The sequence below is a fragment of the Herpailurus yagouaroundi genome, unplaced genomic scaffold (assembly GCF_014898765.1).
Source record: "Herpailurus yagouaroundi ecotype Mexico unplaced genomic scaffold, PumYag 201, whole genome shotgun sequence".
Classification (NCBI taxonomy): domain Eukaryota; kingdom Metazoa; phylum Chordata; class Mammalia; order Carnivora; family Felidae; genus Herpailurus; species Herpailurus yagouaroundi.
The window spans coordinates 977,849-999,227 of record NW_024412432.1 but is presented as its reverse complement, the minus strand read 5'-3'; the positions used below and the strand labels follow the sequence as shown (position 1 = coordinate 999,227).

The 21,379-nt window shown below is 42.4% G+C and overlaps 1 protein-coding gene and 1 long non-coding RNA gene across 11 annotated transcripts in view; one reads left to right on the top strand and one right to left on the bottom strand.

Annotated features, from left to right (window-relative positions):
* Positions 1-5,713: 5,713 nt before the first annotated feature.
* CDC14B (cell division cycle 14B) overlaps positions 5,714-21,379 on the bottom strand; it is a 105,951-nt gene continuing 90,285 nt past the window's right edge. For 2 of the 10 annotated variants that reach the window (XM_040450211.1, XM_040450205.1), the window contains exons 13-15: positions 14,381-14,497; positions 9,808-9,873; positions 5,714-9,510 (exon numbers count right to left, since the gene is read on the bottom strand). In XM_040450211.1, coding sequence (XP_040306145.1) covers positions 9,474-9,510; positions 9,808-9,873; positions 14,381-14,497 — 220 coding nt within the window. In that variant the 3' untranslated portion in view covers positions 5,714-9,473. The other 8 variants (XM_040450214.1, XM_040450208.1, XM_040450212.1 and 5 more) reach the window with 5 other exon arrangements.
* LOC121014174 (uncharacterized) overlaps positions 10,160-21,379 on the top strand; it is a 20,734-nt gene continuing 9,514 nt past the window's right edge. Inside the window, exons 1-2 of the long non-coding RNA XR_005783069.1 lie at positions 10,160-10,172; positions 19,322-19,430. This is a non-coding gene — a long non-coding RNA (uncharacterized LOC121014174). The remainder of the gene's footprint in view (positions 10,173-19,321; positions 19,431-21,379) is intronic.

Below are 21,379 nucleotides of genomic sequence, written 5' to 3'. Positions count from 1 at the left end.
TCCCAAAATTACCACTTCAATTACTAGTCCCCAGGGTAAAGCTGCTAGGAGAGGGGCAAAGGCCAGAGGACAGGTTCCTCTGCAGGGGATGATCGAAGCCACAAGTACCTGCTGTGTGCTCAGGGGCAAGTAACATGGTGACCACACACAGCAGTGGCATGAGTCCCTCTTGAACAGTCTCCTGAAAACATGATGGGATTAGAAGTGTTCTTAGAGGGGCACCTAGGTGGCTCAGTCGGTTAAGCCTTGGACCGGCTTAGGTCATGATCTCACAGTTTGTGGGTTCGAGCCCCGCGTCGGACTCTGTGCTGACCGCTCCGAGCCTGAAGCCTGCTTCGGATTCTCTCTCTGCCCCTCCCCCGCTCACTCTCTCAAAATAAACATAAAAAATGTTCTTAGCTTTATTATTAGATCTCCTGCACAAGTGGAGATGGCATGACTTGAGAGGCCATGAGATTAGGTTCAAGGTCACCAGTGAGGCACTGGTGGAAATGAACAGAAGTTTGGCTCTCCCGGCGGCTTCATGGAGCCTACAGGGTCCAGCGGCTGCTTATGCCTCTCCTAGGCCCAAGCTGCTCCCTGCCCATCTCCCCAATGCTCTGGAAAGCCTTTTCCTCAGCCACAACGCTGCTTGTGACTCAAGGTGATGGAATTTCCCCAACCAAACCACAATGCCTTCTAAGCATTGTTACTTTGCAGAAATGTGGCCTGATTTCAGAGCACAGAGTCATCTGTAAGTGGGAATGCCTGTCAGGTGAGAATGGAGTGGTGTCAAGGCGCACATCAGTCTCCAGGGCTCAATGAGGTTAGAACTTTCCTTGAGGGGCGCCTGGGTGGCGCAGTCGGTTAAGCGTCCGACTTCAGCCAGGTCACGATCTCGCGGTCCGTGAGTTCGAGCCCCGCGTCAGGCTCTGGGCTGATGGCTCGGAGCCTGGAGCCTGTTTCCGATTCTGTGTCTCCCTCTCTCTCTGCCCCTCCCCCGTTCATGCTCTGTCTCTGTCCCAAAAATAAATAAAAACGTTGAAAAAAAAAATTAAAAAAAAAAAAAAAAAAAAAAAAAAAAGAACTTTCCTTGAGAACAGCCACCCCACCAGGGGCACTGAGAACACCTCCACCTCATGGGTGCACTGCTCAACCCAGGGGAGTTCACCCACATGGATACACCCGCACAGCCATGTTAGTGGCCCTGGCTTGCATTCCACCTGTCTAGATACTGGGAGCATCCGAGCAACAGGGAGGAAAACTATTCAAGTATCAAAGTAAGTCCTACATTCTCAGCCATGCAAAATGACCACCACCTGCGTGTTTGGCGGTGAGGGAAAGTGAGGGGAGAGCAAGCACGGTGGCTGGAAGAGTTTTCAGTAAGAGGGAAAAAGCAAGGTGGGTAGAAAGGAAGCAAGAGAAATGTGGAGGCTGCATAGCCTAACACGAGAAGTGGGGATCCCTACCCTGACTGCATCCCACAGGTTCCTGTGACCAGAGCAGAAAGCCCTCAGGGATTTTAACCAAGGATCTGTAGATGCCCAGAGCAGGGCCTTGGAATGACTGGTGAACGGGCTCTGAAGCGGGACACCTGAGGGGGCGCCCTTCGCACTGCATCTGTATGAGCAGCGCCCCTGGAGTTGAATGCTGCACAGCCGGGAAGGCCACAGGGGGCCTGCCCATGAACTCTTCAAGAGTTTTGCATTAACTTTTCTGGGGACACAGACCAGCTTCCACCAAGTCAGTCACAGGGGCCCCTAATGTAAGAAAGCAAGGAACGCTACTTACTGGGAATCTGCCACCAGAGAGGAGCCATCCCAGTCACTCCTCCTGGCCACCTACTGGTAGGACCAGCTCTAGCCTCAGGCTGAACCCTCAATACCCAGTGGATAGAAGACACACTTGCTGAGGCTGAGGCACACGCTTGAGGAAACAGGCTTAAATTTCACCTGGAGAGACTTTCTGTTGGTGAGCATTGTGCTGTCCAGGAGAGATCTTGGGAGGCCTAGTCTTTGCGGATCCCAAGCCAGATTAAAAGCCGGTCTAGAAAGGTTACAGCTCGAGACGGCCAACTATCACTGCAAAAGGGAGAAGACAGAACGAGTTGTATTTATGACACCAGAACCTGTCTTAGGGAGTCACTGGGTGTGAAAAGGACTAGTTTAATATGGCAGCTAGAGAAAAGACTCCACGGTGCACACTGTAAACTCCTTAGTTAACTGCAAGGCAAATCTGGGGTTGGCCACAGCAGAATCACCCTGAACATGAGTGGTCCAGGGTGCTGGAATCAGGCCCCTGCTCTGTCCACTCCTGTTTAAGAACCTGTCAGCCACTGGCCTGCCTACAGAGCTCCCATGTGTCATCTAGCTCTGTCACAACAGACCCCTCACTCTCAAGGATGGAGACCTCTCCGTGGCTGCCACATGGCAGGAGATATGCTAGGCTCAGGCAGAAAGGCAGTTCGCTCACTGTCTCAGAACCCCCGGCCCCAGTCTCACAAATACTCATGAACCCCATTCCTGAGGGCCAAGCCCCTCTGCTGCCCCCTTCATGAATGAAACCTTTCCTCCAGCCCCTTCTTTTGCCCTCTGGGGTTTGCGCCAGAGCAAAACAGGGCAGGGGGACAATATTCACTTCAGCAACGTCCTAAGAGCAACTGTTTCTGTTTCCATGACATTGCCCAATGAAGCTGTATTTGAAGCTGATCAGCAGTTCCCAACGGGGGGGCGGCACTGCCTCCTGAAGGGGGCTGACAATGTGCGGGGGTGTCTGGATTATCCAGTGGCTGAGAATATGACTGGTATTTAGTGGGTGGGGATGCCAGACTGGCTACATTGTCTGAAGAGTCCCACGCAAGGAAGAACTGTCCCGCCTGAAAAGTCATCTTGTTTTACATGAAGAAACACACCCATGATGAGAAACACACCCATTGTCTTTCTCCAAGTAAAACAATGCACAAACCATACCGCCTCCTCTACTCTTTCTTTTCCCACCCAAAGCCTCTCCCTGTTTAGAAACGTGACATTTGGTAGTATAAGAATTCGAGGGACCAAGGCCAGTCCCTGGGGGTGGCCAGCCCCCGTGGCCTCTGGTCATGCTGGGTGAGAAGCCTCCTTACCTGGGAATTTCAGTGTGGATGGAGCACCTGTCATCCAGAAACATGTCAAAGCCATGCAGACTTGCTAGCAAAGAGACGAGACACAGTTAGAGGCAAGGCCAGGCAGTGTGGGAGGATCTCCGTTCCTATACGGGCTGGGCCAGCACCCCCAGTGAAGAAGCCAGAATGTCTGGAGATGCACTTGGATGGGTTTTGCCCAGAGTCCATTTTGTTCTCCCAAAAAACTGAGAAAAACAGACTGTGATAGGTACATACTATGCCAACTACTTAGAAGACAAAAGACCCCAAAATCTAAATAATGGGGCAGCTAAGAGTTAGGACCAGATACGGCAGCGGGTAATGGTGACCCATGACCTAATAGCACTAAGGCCAGTGTCCTACTATTAATTAGCCATCTCAGCCATGCCCCGACAGCTGATGCTAAGGGGACTGTCCACTGTCACAGACCTTTTCAGAGCATTAAGGCAGTATTTTTTTTTTTTTATTAAACACAACATATGTATGACTCTTCGTATGTGTCAAGCACTTGTTCTAATGAACAAATATTAACCAAGTTAATAATTAAACCTCATCTGTCACCCTGGCTAACAAGCAGCAAAGGTTTGCATGCAGCCTAGGTCCAGAATCCATGCTCTGAACAATTATAATAAGCTGCTTTTTGAACAGCATATATCAACAAGAGCTTTAAATTTTTGCACATCCTTGACCCAGGAGACATGCCTTTTGTAAGAATTTCTCCTAAGGAGATAACCAGCACCAACCAGGAAGAATCTACACAGGAGAATGTTTATGCAATCTGTACTAGTGAAAGGCCAGAAACTACCCACGGGGGCAAGCATGAGGAGAGACCATGCCGAAGTCTTGGCACCCTAGAGAAGGTGAGTATTATGTTCATGGAGAATTCTTGCCACCATCCTGCCTTCCCAAGCACAACAAGTGTGCTCAGACACATGGGAGGAAATGGGAGCAGTGGATGGATGGGACGCCTCCGCTGGCCTAGGGCCCAGGCTAAGGCACACTCACCTCCCTTGATCTTTTAATTCCAAGGCTACGCATTTATCAGTCCGATTTTACAGATGAACAAAGTAAGGGGCAGGAGGCAGGAAAAGGATGCCTGAGACCACAGCATGAGCGGCAGAGCTCATTTCAGAGCACACACTGGCTGCTCTTTCCACATTGACTTGCTAACTCCATATACTCCCGGGGCCTCATGAAGGGGCCTTTCTACTTAACTCTACCCCCACCCTAGGTCATTTACCTAATTATGTACAGAAAATTACCTTAAATGTAGGAAAAAATTAATTTATTGAAAGCTATGTACCAGCATGTTTTAAATGCTTTGCATGGATTACCTCATTTAATTATCCCACTAACTGTTAAGATAGGAATCCCTTTCCTTCCCATTTTACTTAAGAAACAGAAGCAGAGGGGTTTAGCAAATTGCGTGTGTGGTAGGTGGCACCAAATGGCATTGTCGACAACAGAGAGGGAGCATCTACAGGGCCAGGGTCTCCATGGCTCATCACCCACACTGCGCAGCCCTGCAAGACGGAACTTGGGGTTTCATTCCGAGTCTTCCAAGTGTTAGGCCCTTGCCACGCCTGCCCCCTTCACAGCACTTACATACTTTGGGCAGCTTCGCAGATGCCAATCAACTGAACTTCACTGCTCAGCAGGAGGGTGCACGACCTGGAGGGGCAGGTAGCCGCTGCAGCTTTTAACAACAGGGGACGGAGCTTGCGAATCACACTCTGGGGGTAGCAGTGCCTGCTAGAAGTCTGGATGGGGCGTGGGTGTGGGGGTCCCTGTGGTTTGTACTTTGAAAACCTGTATCCGAGCACGAGTGAGCTGAGTTCCTTTGGGAATGGGCCAGCATTCCTAACAGAGCAAGCTCCTACATCCCAGACACATCCTCTGAGTGGTGGTGTGAGCATTAGGTCTTCAGGAGCCAGGTCAGCACGAGACAGAGGGGAGGCAGGCAGATGGCACCATGATGGCATCCAGAGTTGGACATCAGAATGTAGGTGCCTGAGCAATGGTCCTGCCCCTCGCTTAGCTCTTTACTCCTGACCTTGGCAGGTAATGTAAGGGCCTGATTTATGTGTCTTATCCTCAGTAATTTCCACAAAGTCAAACCTTGGCATAATTTGAGCTGGTGTTGGATGTGTACAGAATGACTTCATAACAGGAGCCCTCATGCACCATCTTATCTTGGGGAAGGTGTTATGGACTGTATACCCCCACCCCCAAATTTTTAAGCTGAAGCCCTAATGCCTAATACCTCAGAATGTGACTATATTTGGAGACAGGGCCTTTTAAGAAGTAATTAAAATGAGACCATGAGGATGGACCCTACTCCAATCTGACTGGTGTCATAAGGAAAAGACACCAGGGATTATAGTGCACAGAGAAAAGCCCAAGGCCAGCGGCATCAGAAGAAATAAACTCTGCCAACACTTTGATCTTGGGTCTCCAGCCTCAGCACTGGGAGGAAATAAATTTCTGTTGTTTCAGCCCCCAGGGTAGTAAACTAATACAGTGGTTATATCCACTTTATATTCTGACCATTGCCTACTACGATTCAGAATGGTAAGTGAATACAGTATACTGGAAGGCTGTTTGGTTAACACTTTTAATTATATGATTATAATTATACAATTTTCACTATTCAGAATTTCGTATAAAACCAGTTACAATACACAAGATTTTCAAACTCGACAATATGTATCAAACTACATAGATATGCAAAGTTTACACGCCATTATGAAGCTTTATCTTAAAAATACCTTCAGGAAAATAAACATTCATTCAACCAGTTCTCTTGGCTTTATAAAATATGATTAGAAATATACATTTTAATAAAAAATCAAGACAATGACTGACCAAATACTGATTAATCAGTTACATTTTAAAACTTTTTAATAATCTGTACATGAGTGCAGGTTAGATAAAAGTCTGCAAATTATTAATATAAAACTGCAGTACTATAATCAGATGAACATACCTGCTGACAGTTATTCTACTGGGCAGTTAAGGAGGTAATTTCTTACACAGTATAGATGAATTGTCCAGTCTTTTAAATATATCTGTAGCATTTCCACTTAGGAACATGAGGAATACTCAGATTTAGGAGAAATGGAAGAGCAGCAGCTAGCCTTACCAGGACAGTTTCAGCGGGAGATAGCTATTAAAGAATCAAAATATGCTTTTAAAGTTGTTTTTCATGAGCATTGCTTTCCAAGATGCAATTACTTTAAAAAATGTATGAAGAGGAACAGTTAAGCTACTTTTAGAACAAACATCAAAAGAGCGCATTGCTCATTTGTCATGAATGGTGGTGATTCAAGCAAAGGGAAGCTTCCAGAAGCTCTTGGCACAACACCACCCAGAAGGCCTGACGGTCCGCAGGGCACACAGAACTGGCCATTGGGCTCCAAGGGCAAACATATTCGCCTCACAAGCACTCTTGGGAACTCCTCTAAAAATTGTCTGGGCCCAAGAAAAGAGGTAGGAATGAATGACCCCTGTGAGAGGGCAGGAGGGCAGAGAAGAAAGCAGGTGGGTGACAGGCAAACAGGGCCAGGCCGAGAGCAGAAAGATGCTGGAGACTAGCAGAGCAGCATGCCGCCCAGACGCGGCTATGTGGACAAGGCAGGCTACGTGTTTCAGTGAGGCACTGCTCAGGATTAACCCCTCTTCACAGACAGCTCAGAGAGATTTCTAGTTTTTCTTTAGCATTACAAAAGAGAAGTCTGTCTATACTTCTAGGTACCCAGTTTTGCAGACACACTTCCTTTGGACTGTCTTGGGCTTTGGACATGAGTCCCCAAAAAGCTTCAAGGACACCTAAAAATATGCATTTCTAATGCTAATTTCAAAGAAACGGTCTTGGTGTACTTTCAAAGCTATTTAAGGCTCTTAAGTTTAAAGGAATCTCTCCATCTGACGTGCCCTATTTCATATTCCATAGCAACAGGGTCTTTCTATGACAAAGGACTTGAAGTTAGAATCTCAGGAGATTCTGGGTGTGTTGAAGTTTCCATTGGGGAAAAAAAGTCCACTCTTATTCATAGCAGAAAGAACTTTCCATCAGACCCAGAGACTTCCTGGATTCTAGAAATGCCCTCCAGTACATTTAATAATAATGTGCTATGAAATCCACCGGAAGCACTACCCCAAGTCCTTGCTGTGTTCCAAGGACTGCTCCTTTATCAAATCACAGTTTGCTGGGACTCACTTTAGTGAGCCTGTTAAATAACAAGATTTTTTAGAAAGAGCCACAGTGATAGCAATTCTAGCTGGAAACTTGAGCAGCTGACACAAAAAGGCAATTTATAAAATAAAAAGTACTGTGGTTAACACTGAAGCCCAGATTTTTACACTCTTGGCCAAGACATCAAATGGCTTATTCACTGGGAGGGAGACGGCACATTTAACTTGTTCTGATGTAATAAACAGCCAAACCAGGAAAAGTTCTGATGGAAGTTTGATTTTCATAACTACCTGGATTATTTATGCAGGAAATGGCCTTCAAAGATGTCAAGGGAAGAAGAATTGCCCTGAGAATTCAATGTTTTATGCAAGGGCATAGTCTGAATATTATTGTCTCCTAGCACGAGACAGCTAATGGAATGTTTCTCCTCCCACCCAGAGCTTAGTGAAGAGAGGTCTTCCCATCAGGTAAGTGGGTCTTTGTGTCTATTCACTTCCAGGGATAGAAAACCACTTTTTTTTCTGAGATCTAGTCCCCAGCGTTTAAAAGTTGGCATGACACACCCCCATACCACCTGACAGGGAAGAGCCGCCTGTTTGACCAAGATGATGGCACCATCTCCCCTCGAAGCCAGTCAATCTTATAATTTACTCCAAGAGAGTAAATATTGAAATGGAGCCACGGCCTTCCAGTAACTTTTTGCATTAACAGAGTAAAATCTGTTTATTTCAATTGCTTCTTACTCCTCATAGTTTTGTTAAAAAGGTAACTTTTTAACAAAAGGAATTGCTTACTCGCCTGATTCATTCATCTTGTAAGGTGAAGGCATTTGCCTTCTGTTGCCTTTCCATATTGTATCTCCTGCTCTCCATTCTAGGATAGGCAAAAATTGGTTAACAATAACTAAAACCATTCACTTCTTATTATGGAGGTAACCAAGGTGACTGCAAACTATTCTTTTATTTTGGGCCCCCGTTTTTTGTTTTAGCAGCAAATAAATAGTTTTTGTGATTGCTTTATATCACAGACTCTGCTGTGTTTCTGGAGGGTGGAGGGGCGAAGGCACACTGAAAAGAGTTAGTTGTATTCCCCAACCAAAGGCAACAGTGAGTCTCTTATTTACAAACAACTGAAATCCAGATGCTAGTAACTGTCACTGAAATCAAAGGGTGTGTGAATGGCCTTAGGCTGATCACATAAAAAAAGAAACCCACAATGTTACAGAGAAAAACCTGAATAAAGCAGTACTTTTTTTTTTTAGCCATCGTTATTTGGGATGGCTGTTTCCAAGGGAAAACACCAACAGTGTTTTTTTTTTAATCATGCGTGGAAGGAAACAGGATTTTAATTTGTATGACTGGGCAACCAAATCGTGGGCAGCCTTGGCATGCTCCAGTCCCTCAATGACATAAAGAGGAATGACTTACAACAATCTTCCGACTCTGAAGGCAGCGTCCCCTCCTGAGTCTTCTAAAGCTACCACTCATGTTCTCTTGCAAATTCAGCTGCCAAAGTACCACTTTGTATCACAACATCCAACAGTCCTCAAACACGGTTTTCACAGATTCTTGTTAATAAAGCACTCTTTGGTGGAAGACAAGCAGCTTGGGTACTTAACAGAGTTACCATTACAACAATATTACAAGTATTAAAGTGAAGATGTTTAAACCAAATAGTATCAAATTACAGAAAGTACCATTTCAGTAATGCCTGTTTTCTCTTTATAAATTTTGACACAGGGTGAACAGAAAATAAATACATAAAAAACCTCCATCAGATCCTCGCTTCTTCTGAAGGCCAGCAGCTAAAATGATTGCCATCACAGGGACACACGTGCACCACACAGACTAGTCAGCTCTCCTGACAACAGAGGGCTTTGATATTTACACCTGAGACTAAATTTACAATAGCTTTTTTTGTCGTTAAACTTGAGATGTTTCTACAAAAGGAGAGCTGGGCCTCCTTCAAGTCACTGCTTGTGCCCAAACTCATGTAGTTATTTTAAACTCCAGTGGACATTGTCTTCATTGAATAAACTTCTTAGGTGGAAAGCGGCTAAGGCTTTTGCAATTTTGTTTTGTTTCCAAATAAATTGTGCTAAGTTCTGCTGTAGGTTTCTGTTCCTAGAGTCTTCCTTCAGTTCTGGTCACAGGTTTTTACTTAACGCAAGACTGTTTTAGTCCTTGAAATGGAGGGACTACAGGGGGAGAAAAAAAAGGATTTTACCATGAAGGTTTCCAAGTGTCCCATATGTAGTTACCAAAGACAAGGAAGGCAACATAATAAAAGTAGTGACATGCTAAGAAGTATACACTTTGTATAATTCTTTAATGACAAGTATTTTGGAAAAGACAGTACAATATCAACCATAAAGTAAAGACAAATGGGAGAGAAAGGCAGAGCAGAAAAAGGTTCAGTTCTGCAAAAAATAAAAAAACAATAAAAACAAAGAAAAAAAGAAGGGCGGGCAGAAGCAGCAGAGCAATGAGAGTACCATAATGCCATTAAGGGCATTTGTTGCAAAGCATTCCTTTTCCTTCTTTCCCTCTGAGGAACCAGGCTGTGGGAAAAGTGGAAAGAACGAAAAGATAAAGAAGTGTTACTTGATTATTTCCAAAGCCAGAATTCGGTCACAGAAAAAGCTCTGGCACCTCAAGCAGTTTCCAGTTCAGCAGCACGGAGGGCACCCGCTCCCAGCCAGCCTCAGACCACGATGCAGGTGGGGCACATCTTGATGGATTCTCCTCTTACTTCCCTTCTCTCCTACCCTGGTTTATGTAAACTTTCAACTAACTAGCAGCTTTTAGAGAAGAACTTGAGCAAAAGGAAAGAGTCAGAGAAGCCAATTCCAATCTGGAGGTGCCCCTCACTGGATGATGAGGCCACTTTATCAAAGTAGCTCATCTGAATCGATGACTTAGTTTTTGGAGACCCCAACAGAGTACTGAGTATAAAGGTCCAGGTTAACTGGTACAGCCAAGTGGGAAAATGTCTGGAATTTCAAAGGGAAATTAGTATTTTAGATGAGCAGAGGTAACCAGCATTCTTTTTTAAAAAGATATTTCAGGATATTTAGAGACAACATCCTGGGGCTTCTAGATGAATGGATTTTCAGAGATAATGGCAATAACTGAAAATTAAAGACCAGAGGTGGTGGAATGGGTACTCAGCTCTGAGACTGTAAACGGACAAGAAGCAGTGACAGGTGGGATAATGACAAAAGTCACAATTGAGAAAACTTGAAAAGCCAAGAAGTCCTAAATGTAGCGATTTCCAACTGAAGGGCTCGTGAAGACATGTTTTTCAGAGACCTGAGCATTTATCTCCCCCCATGTGAATAATCAGGTGCAAAATACCCCAAAAGTCATAAATATTAGGTTGGTTTGACAGATGGAGCAGAAGGTGATGGTTCCAAATGATGCAATTTAGAATTAAACAAAATAATTTGTCCATGACGAGTTTCTCAGAAAATGGATGAAGTTATAATTTAAAAAAAGAAAGAAAAGATTCCTCCAAAGAAATACCATAAGCTTACAGAAACATGTACTGGATGGTAAGTTGTGTGAAGACACAAACCGAATTGAATGTTATCAAATGAGATGGCTAGAGGTCCTCAATCAGATGCAGAGTGATGAAATTTTCAAGACTCTAAGAGAGCTCATCAGAGACTGGAAAACAGTCCAATTCTTTACTGGATTTAATAATTCTTAAAAGAGAAACATGAGAATGCATTTACAGATCTAACAGGAAGTGGGAGAGGAAGAAGATTTACTTCTTCAGACTTGAGAAAAGGGATGAGGAAGGTGCCACAGAGATGCTTCTCAGCCCCAAGGGTCAGTGTACTCCATCCACCACCAGATACTCCAGTGCTCTGGGCCTGAACCGCACAACTCTGTCAGAGCAGAGCTTGACACCCGCTGGGTAGGTTTATGTGTGGCTCACGTTCAAGGGATATAGGAGGGAATGATCATCTACCAAGAAGGAAACCTGGTGGCATTTCTTCCCAGCAACAAAGATTTATGACAACACATATTTTTTCAGCCTCCAAATAATTGCTCTTTCAATGTGTTTGTGGAAAAGGCCTCCCAAGTTGTAGAGCCTCTCAGTAAACTGTCAAAAATCAGAAAGCCAAATCAGTGGAAAGTGAGTTTAGGTGAGGTCTCATCCCGGAAGCCTCTAAGAAGAAAATAGAACATGGGAATGAAAGGTCAGGTTCCTACGGCAGAACAGATGATGTGAGAACACCAACCTGCAAAGAGAAGGCCTCACAGGTGGGGGTAACAGTAGACTGGCAATCCTTGTGCCTCCTAGGTATTTATTTTATACTGAGAAGTATACTGTATCATTTCCTTGTATTGCTGTCTAAAGCAAAGTTTTCTATTCAATACTTTATAATTACTCAACAATCTTGTATTATTTTGTCCTCAGATTATGCACAAATGTGTTAATTCCTTCATTACTCTCCAACCAAAAATGACTACTATTCAGTAGGATAAAAGCTTCAGGCTAACTGCTTGGCTCCCTCAGCTTCCACTATTTCCTAGAAGGAGGAAGTGGGACCTGTATGTAATGTATTTGCCTTTCTTTTGTGAGCTGTAGGTGGGTCACAGTTAAGGTAATGTGAACACAGGTCAAAGCTCCATAAGTGGCCAAGAAGACCCTGCATGAAGGGGACGTGTGTAAACACACTCGAAACCCAGCTTTCTCTCATTAGTTTATTTCTTCTCCCCTCCCAATCTCTGAAAGTCCCATTTTGAGAATTTAAAAGAAGACTTTTGGTTTTCAGCACTATGCCACATGCCTGGAAACTGCTTTGGGCCATTTCAAAATTCAGTTAAGTGTATTCAGTCTGAACTCTACTTTCAACCCCTCAAAGCATCTGGCCCAGGGACCTCAGGCAGATGCTCACTGCAATCAGGAACCACCTCTGCTGAGAAGCACACGTTTAGATCACTAGACAAGACCTAGATGGAAAAAGTGCCGCGTGGCCACGCCCCTCAGAGGAACGTGGTGTGACTGGGCACGCGTAGTCCCGGCTCCTGGACTCTATTCCTCTGTAGCCTGAAGAGCACAATCCAGAAAAGCAGAAAGCAGAATTAGATGTGCAAGACACACTCAAAACTGTAATAGAAGCCTGAGTAAGTATACCTAAAAAGAATATGTTCATTCAAAACATGTCTAACTATCCCCCACAGCAGGATTTTAATCTGAATTTTTAATAGGGTAATTCACCTGAAAGTGTCGAAGTTAAAATGCTCCCATTTCTCCCTACTTACTGTAAAAAAGTTGGGAGGAAAATCAAATGATAAAATAATAAAAATCCCTGGGGAGCCTGAGTGGCTCAGTCGGTTAAGTGTCTGAATTTGGCTCAGGTCATGATCTCACAGTTCATGAGTTCGAGCCCCGCACGTTGGACTTTGTGCTGACAGCTCAGAGCCTGAAGCCTGCCTCAGGTTCTGTGTCTCCCTCTGTCTGCCCCTCCCCTGCTTGCACTCTGTCTCTCGCATTTTTTCAAAACTAAATAAACATTAAAAAAATTTTTTTTAAATAATAAAAATCCCTAACTACCCTACCAACCAGAAGAATTGTTAATATTTCAGCATTTGTTATCTTATTTCCATACATGCATAGAAACATATGCATATATACTTAAGTATATGTATAATTTATAAGCTTATATACTACATATAAATACATATGTATGAACATATATTTGTAGAGGTATACATTTCTATAAAGTATATTGTACATTTATAAAATTAGAGTAATACTTCCTAATTTTTATATGTGTGGCTCTTTTCACTTACTGCTTCATGAGCATTTATCCAAGCCATTAAATTTTCTGTAAAAGCATGATTCTTGATTCATTTGGGATAATTCAACAATCTTTAGCCCATTTCCTCTTCCTCATGGTTATAAATAATGTTCTGATATTATAATGTACCTAAGACCTTTTGTCAGTATTTCTCTATTATTCTTCTCAAGTGGAATTAAGAGAGTAAAAAGAACTATGAATATTTGATACCTTTCTATGAAAAACTCAAAATCCCCAAGTCATCAGTTGGTGCTCTCAAATACTTGTACTAAGGCACTATCACATTCTGATGTAAGTAAAAGTCTGTAGTGAAACGTAGAAAGAATTAGCAAAGAGAGGAAAATGGCAAAATTGAACAATTCCTTAAACACAAACACATACACACACCACAGAGTTTTCTGGTTTGTAGTGAATCCCTCAGGAAACAGGCTGCTGGGCCCTGCACCCCGGAGACTAACTCGGCTGTCCCACAGCCTCAAAGACAAGAAGGCAAGAAGTTAAAAAGAAACAAGGAAAATAGGGAAGGATGTTTTAAAGTCTGGTTTAGACTATCTTCAGGCCGGTTGTGGTCTATTATAAGACAGGCGCTGGGCCATGAGCACAGGACCACACATGTTAACACCAGGCGAGGATACATAAACACAAAAAGGGTACCTGCCTTCTTCTATTCATAAGATGACAGTTAAGTAGGTTATCTGCTCTTCCCTCAAAAGGGAACTGCTTCTGGAATATGTTAGAAATGAAATGTCTGCCTTTAGTTCATGATAAACATCCAAACGCAACAGTGAGTAATGGATTTGGTCATGGAACATGTGTATTTTCTTGTCACAGCCTGTAATAATGAAGGAAGGGAAGGTGCTGGGCTCCTGGTGAAAGCATGAGCCCCCATGGGTGTGGTGTGGACTGCGGCTAAGAGACCAGGCCCTAGGTAAAAAAGGATCCTAAACTCACTGGAGTTCTCATATTCCACCATCACACTTGAACTTATAAGTACAACACTCTCAACTTCCCCATATTCTGACCCTGAGACACATCTCCAGTGTTCAGAACCACCTCTGAAAAACAAAACAAACCCTACATTAAAAATGGCCCAGATTTTCTTAGATGATGAACAAGTCAAACACATTTGATTAATTGTCCATCTTAGGGACTGTGCTTTCTCCTCTCTTCCTCTTTTCATTTCTATATCCAGAAGATTAAACTGGAAAACCAATGCTTGGAACTTTTCAGAAGAGTAGGATTCTTTTCTCACCTTTTAAAACTGCTTTTTCTTGAAGCAGATCTGGTGGTTCTTTTAGTAATGCCTGCACTGCCAGAAATGTTAGGTTCAGATGTTTTACAGCTCTGAACACTGGACTGAAGAATTACTCTGAAAACAGTTGGAAAAAAATAAGATTATATTCACTGAAACAATTTTCAAATACCTGACAGAGGAAGGCATTGTTGTACTTTAGTGCAAATTATTTTATTGAGAATTCATAGGATTTTCCGTAAACACACTTGCCAATAAAAATGTGAAACACATTTTCACATCCAAGACTTTTGAATGAAGCATCTCATTTCCCAATAAAGGTTATACAAAGATAACTAGAATATACTTTGCTTTTGGAAAACAAATGACCTGGCATTTTAAGCAATTCCCACACCAAAGAAATCAATCAATAAAACAAATCTTTGTGTCCCAAAGTAAAAGTAGGTTCTCAGAATTCTACTCTTGAAAACAAGATTTCATTTAAAAACCCCAAATTCTAAAGAATATGAATATAAAAATCTACAATAGTCACTCTTCAGAGGTGAAAGTAAGGGCAATAAATGCCAAATCAATACTAATTTTACATAATATTTCAAATTTTAAAAATATGTTCAAGCAAAATTTGAATTTGTCTGGATTATAACCTACTTAATTAAATCATTAAGCACCATTAACATGAATACAAAACTGTTTAAATTCTTTGAAAAACCTGATTTAATTAAACTCTAAAATAATCTCAAGGAACTGATGCCTATGGGTGTAGGTTGCCCAGGAGGCAAATTCATGAGTCAGAAGAACACCCTCAGATAAAAGCCCACATAGAGGACCTTGCTCAAAAGTAGAGGGTGTTTCGTAATTACTCACTGAATGGCCACAGGGAAAACAGAAAACATCAAAAGATTTTATATGCAATTCTTTCCTTCAAAAGCTAATGGCGAAAACAATGAACTGCGTGGGCACACATACATTTATATGTACTCAACTTTTATTTATCTGTAAGAGAAAACACTGCCTTAATAATAAGCTTCCTCTTTTCATGTCCAACTCACAAGAGTAAAAAGAAACCATTACAGCTAACTAGTAGTCCTACCTCCTATGCCTGTGTTACCACCATATAAGTTACTAACCAAGGCCAGGTCCTTATAATGTAGCAAAGATTAGCAAATTTTTAATATTATGCAAACCACAGCATATTCAGCATCAGCATTTAGTAAAATGCTAAACTTCTCATCACTAAAAACACAATGGTGGCATTGTCCCAGAGCAGAAGCCTGGGGGCCAGTGGTTTTCAAGCTGTTTAGGGAAGGGTGGGGGAGGGGTGGGGCTACTCTCAGTGGTTTTGCTGTATCCCCAGAGTATTTCCCAGAGCCTGTGAAAGGACCTTCCATCTCAGAGGGAAACTGATTCTGGGTAAATGAGCCAATGCTCAACTCAGAATTTCTCATAAAGTTTTATCACTCTAATAAAATAGAAAAGGTACATGCAGACATAGTTGTTTGATCAAAGAAGGCAACCAACCGCAGAGGCATATGAATTCTACCTCTGAAACCAAGGATTTATTTAAAAATCTGATTATATCAAGTGGAGAGGGAAGGACAGGAGACTATTTAATAGTCTCTGTATCATTAACAGGATCTGAATATAGAATTTTTCATAAAATAAAGCACAACGACAAAACTTCTGCTATTTCTGAAGCCCAAGCCCAATGTGTGGTGCCACTGCCACGGTGGTCCTGAAGCCTTGCACCTGCTCAGCAAGGCTCCTGGTTTTTATCTCCATTTATACAGAGAAAATGAGACTCCCCTTAGCTTTTTGGAAATATCACATCTACTTTTCAAATAATTTGAGGCCACTTACGGCCAAAAGTATAGATAGTCACCACACTGTGAAATCATTAATATGAGAATAGAAACAAGAGCCAATATATTACTTGCTTGGGAAATTTAAGACAACTACTATGAAGGTTTACCATTTGAAAACAGAAATCACTGCTAAATCCAATTTTAGGCTGACAGGAAACATCTTTTAAAAAGTATGTTTCTCGGGGCACCTGGGTGGCTCAGTGGGTTAAAGCATCGACTCTTGATTTCAGCCCGAGTCATGATCTCATGGTTCATGGGTTTGAGCCCTGCATCAGGCTCTGTACTGACAGTGTGAAGCCTGCTTGGGATTCTCTCTCTCCCTCTCTCTCTGCCCCTTCCCCACTTGTGCTTGCTCGCTCTCACTCACTGTCAAAATAAAGTTTAAAAAAAATAAAATAAAAAGTATCTATTTCTCTGTAAAATTAGTGTAAATAATTTTTGTTGATTTTTTAAAAAAATAAGAGCATAACAGAAATTTGGAAAGCATTAATCGCAGTAGAGAGTCACATCACCAGATATTTGTATTAACAGAGCAGTTACTCTACCTGTAGGTTATGCATCAATCAACTGGAAAACCCCCCAGCAACTACACTTAGGTATTACCTGTGATAAACTACACACAACAACGTAAAGTGGAATAAGCTGACAAACACATGTGACGTTTTCACTCTGCTACAGGGTAAGCGGGAACCAGCTACCTCTCACCTTGCAAACCAAGCCAATCACATGGCTTTGCAGAGCAATGTTCTACAAATTCATACTTATTCTTGCCCATACAGCAGTTCACGTTTTTTGCGACTCCTCTTGAGTCCCAGTATTCCCAATGCAAATAATTGACAGGCCAGGCCTCTTATTTCCCAAACCACAAAATGCTTTGAACATAAATGTTCAACTCCAAGAAAAGAATCCATCAGTACAACTACGCACTATTGACACTTGGTTGTCTACCACTGACACACAACAAGCTTTCCAAATGATAGGCCTGCGGCCCTGCAACCTTCACAGACTCCTTTCCCATTGTCCCAGAGTTTGGCGCAGCCATCTGAGGCACTGGTACAGTCTGGTCTTCCAGGCATGACAGGTGATGATCTATCAGGCCATGCTACGTCATCAGCCAACAGAGGTGAATGCCACCTGTACAAGTGGCCACCTCAAAAGAAAACTACAAGGATTGTATCTGTTCACATCATTGTTACTGCCGAAAGCTTTTGTTTCTGTAAATTCCAAATTAAGCAGGATAAACTGAATATTCAGCTTTGGGTCTACAAATGCATTGGCAGATACCAGTAGTAACAATAAAGACTGTATCTTACGTAGAATATTAAAAAGAAAGGTGCTTGCCTGATAGAAATCATTTACTCACCCTGGGAAAAGAAATACAGTCATGAAGTGCCTGAGTATTATTAGCAATGACTCCACCCATTTAGAACTCCACCTATTTGAAATACCTTTCCCACTTGGAATAGTTTGAGAGGAATAAATCTGTGCAGTGCATGATGATCGAGTCAGAATATGCAAAAATCTAAGCTTACTAAGAGGAATAAAGGAAAAAAAAAAACAAAAAGATCATCTATGCCAGAAATATAGCTTATCTATGTAATAATAAGCTTGTATTGATAAGATAGTCAAGAAAATGTCATACATAGGAACATGTTAAGCAGCCTTTCCTTACTTTTGAAAAGAATAGTCTGCTGGATTTTTAAGTCTTTCCTAAGCCATCTGAAGATACTCCATGAAGCCACAAATTATGAGAGTTGGTTGAAATGGAATTCCACTTTGGAGGAGATCCTAGAAGGAACTTTCATATTCTTTTACAACTCCCAAGTCCAAGGTGGAACAAGAGAATAAATTCTTGAAATATGAGCTAAAGGAAGAATTTCAGAGAAAAAAGAACACACCCTCCTTCCTATGTTTGGTGTCAACTGTAAGGTGTTCCCCAGGAAAGCTTCCTGCCACAGTCTCTTCGCTGTTATGGTATTCATGAAGGATAAAAGATATTAAGAGAATACAATTCTGCAATATTAACCTAATAAGGGCATTTTGATTACTTTTGGGAAAGAAGGAAAGTGGGAGGAAGTAAGCATAGAGATTGTCATGCAGAAATACAAGGCTGAACAAGGGAATCCCGTCTTCTCTGCTGTCCCATTTCCATTTAACATCATTCCTGAAAACTGTACTAACTCTAGAGGGGAGGACATGAAACGAAGCAGAGGAGAAGATTCTGCTTCCTCAAGACAGAAGACTTCGCAGAGAAGCAGTTGCTGGCTGAGGGCAATGGCAGAGTCAGAGGTGAAACACGATGCAATGCTCACTAGACCTCACAGCTACAAAAGCAAATCTCTATCAACAGCAGAAAATCAGCGGGCAAATTCTTTTCGCTACATTGAAAAGGATATGCTAAAGACATTTACTCTAGAAAACAAGGGAAAACTGACTGACTGAAAACCACCCCAATTATCCCAAACTCGCTAAATATTTTTGATAGGGAAAAGAAACTATTCCAGTGACTTCATACATTGCCACTGCAAAAAAATCTGTTAAGAGTAATAAGCACAACCTAAAAACAAAGTTTGTTATTTTTAACATCCCTACATGAAAGGATCAGGGAAGACCTCCTCCCGCCACCATCCCATTAATTGAGAAGTTTCAGAAAAAGAACCTTTGAAAAGAGGCAAACCAATAAAGCTAGGAGAGCTGACAGTGAGAAAAACATGCATCATGAGAAACACACTGGCCACCAGAGGGGACCACGTAGAGAAATGGAATGGGACACTTACACAGCAGCTATTTGTCAAAGGGTCCCGACGGCTACTGTGTTCTGAAACCATCGAGACAGAATAGCAGGATGGGAAGAATGTAGTCACAAACAATCCACCAGATGACAACACTACACAGTGCAGAGGTCAGCACAGCTAGGGAACATCTGGAAAGGGGTGAAGGGGAAAGAACAGATGTTCAAATTGGGAAGCCAAAATAAATAAATAAATAAATAAAGCCACGTGTGAATTTTAGACACCCTATGATAGATACAAAGGGGTGGGAAACAAGGATGGAGTCTTGCTATTTTGTGCTGGGGGAGAAAATGCTACCTTCAGTTTTCAGCTGATTGGGTATTTGGTAACAAAAGGTTAGACCCGATCTCTAACCTCTAATCTCATGGGGGATAACTGCCCCATGTTAACTTAACTGTATGATACGGAAATCAGAGTTGTAGTTACATGACTGAAATTCTTCAAAAAGCACATGATATGCACACACAGAAAACTAAACCAAACCAGAGAAAAAGGAGGGAAACCTAACCAACCAACAATAACAAGAAGCTATGGCCTGATAATTAACAATGATTCAGAGAAGGTACAATTATAAATGAACACGGCATAGCAGATGTGATCTAACTTCCATGGAGTCATACGCTGGATCATCTGGGAGCTAAGGCAAACTGCGTATTCTGCATATAAGGCATAAAGAAGCACGTCCAACCCTGGGCAACACAGTATGAGGGCAATTTCCCCCATGTATTAACACCATATCTATTTTCTTAGTTGTTTTTTTTTTAAATTTTTTTAAATGTTTATTTTTGAGAGAGAAGGGGGGGGAGAGAGAGAGAGAGAGAGAGAGCGCGCGCGCATGAGAGAGAGAGCGAGTGCGCGAGAGCGCCGGGGAGGGGCAGAGAGGGAGACAGAACCGGAAGCAGGCTCCAGGGTCTGAGCTGTCAGCACGGAGCCCAATGTAGGGTTTGAACCCATAAACCGTGAGATCATGACCTAAGCTGAAGTGGGACACTCAACAACTGAGCCACCCAGGCACCCCTCCTTCATTGTTTTCTTCATTCGTTTTCCTCCTGTGGCCAAGCTGAGCTTTCAGCTCAGGATTTCTTAACCCAGCGGTCTAGTTTTTGGCAGTGAAGAAGGAAACCTCACAGTTGGAAGAGTGGTATTCCAGCTACTATAGTTCCAACTGGTCACCTGGACACATCTGTGACCAAATATAAAAGGCGCTATTATTGAGCATTCACTTTGTGCAAAGTACTGCATGAATCAAGTCATAAATGATTGGTCTGGCTTACTAGGCCATTTTTACTGGTGTCCTTGTCATCTGAATCATTGAACACTATGTGTCAGGCACCCTGGTATGGTATCTAGCAACAAGGGATTACACTAAGGATGAAACTGAAATCAAATCTAATCTCACCCTGCAAGTTACACCTAGTACCAGCTCATGTACTCCTCCCACAAAAACACAAACCTACTAATAAATGTTAAGATTGAAGGGGCTTAGTATTTAGACAGAACAGAATAAATGGCCCAGGAATACTAGAGAACTCTCCATCCACCCCAACTTTCATTTGCAGTTACTGATTTAACAGTTATCTTAACGGCAGAATGGCCAAAATATCCAAGTGTCCACATTACAGATTTTTCACTGTTCCTCTAATAAAGCTCCTGGCATAAGAATTATTTCCCAATGATGAAACACACACTCATCCACACTGTGCTATTAAAGAGGATTTGAGGCAAATTAGATCCATATTTTCACCTTATTCCCAGGTAGAGTACACTTCATTCTTTATGTACCATTTCATTTAACCCCAACAAACCTAGCAGAAATCATCACTATGCAGAAAAGACAGGCAGCATGGATGAAATTATAAAATCTACCAAATCTATTTTAGCACAGACAATAATATACGTGCCATCATATCCCGCAGATCACTTCAAGGTCATGGTGCTACATGATTTACTGTCTTCGTGGCAGTTGGGATCAGACAGGCTCCCTGAGAAAAGGACTATTTTACAATATCTAACAATTTTAACCCTCCCCCAAATACTGTTTGTAAAATAGAAAACAGTAATTGGAATGCTATTTTGTGTACTATAAACTTGCTCTTAAGAATCACCAGCACTGGAGGGGCACCTGGGTGGCTCAGTTGGTTGAACATCCGACTTCGGCTCAGGTCATGATCTCATGGCTCCATGAGTTCGAGCCCCGCGTCGGGCTCTGTGCTGACAGCTCAGAGCCTGAAGCCTGCTTCAGATTCTGTGTCTCCTTCTCTCTCTGCCCCTCCCCTGCTCACGCTTTGTCTCACTCTGTTTCTCAAAAATAAATAAATGTGTAAAAAAAAAAAAAAAAAAAAAAA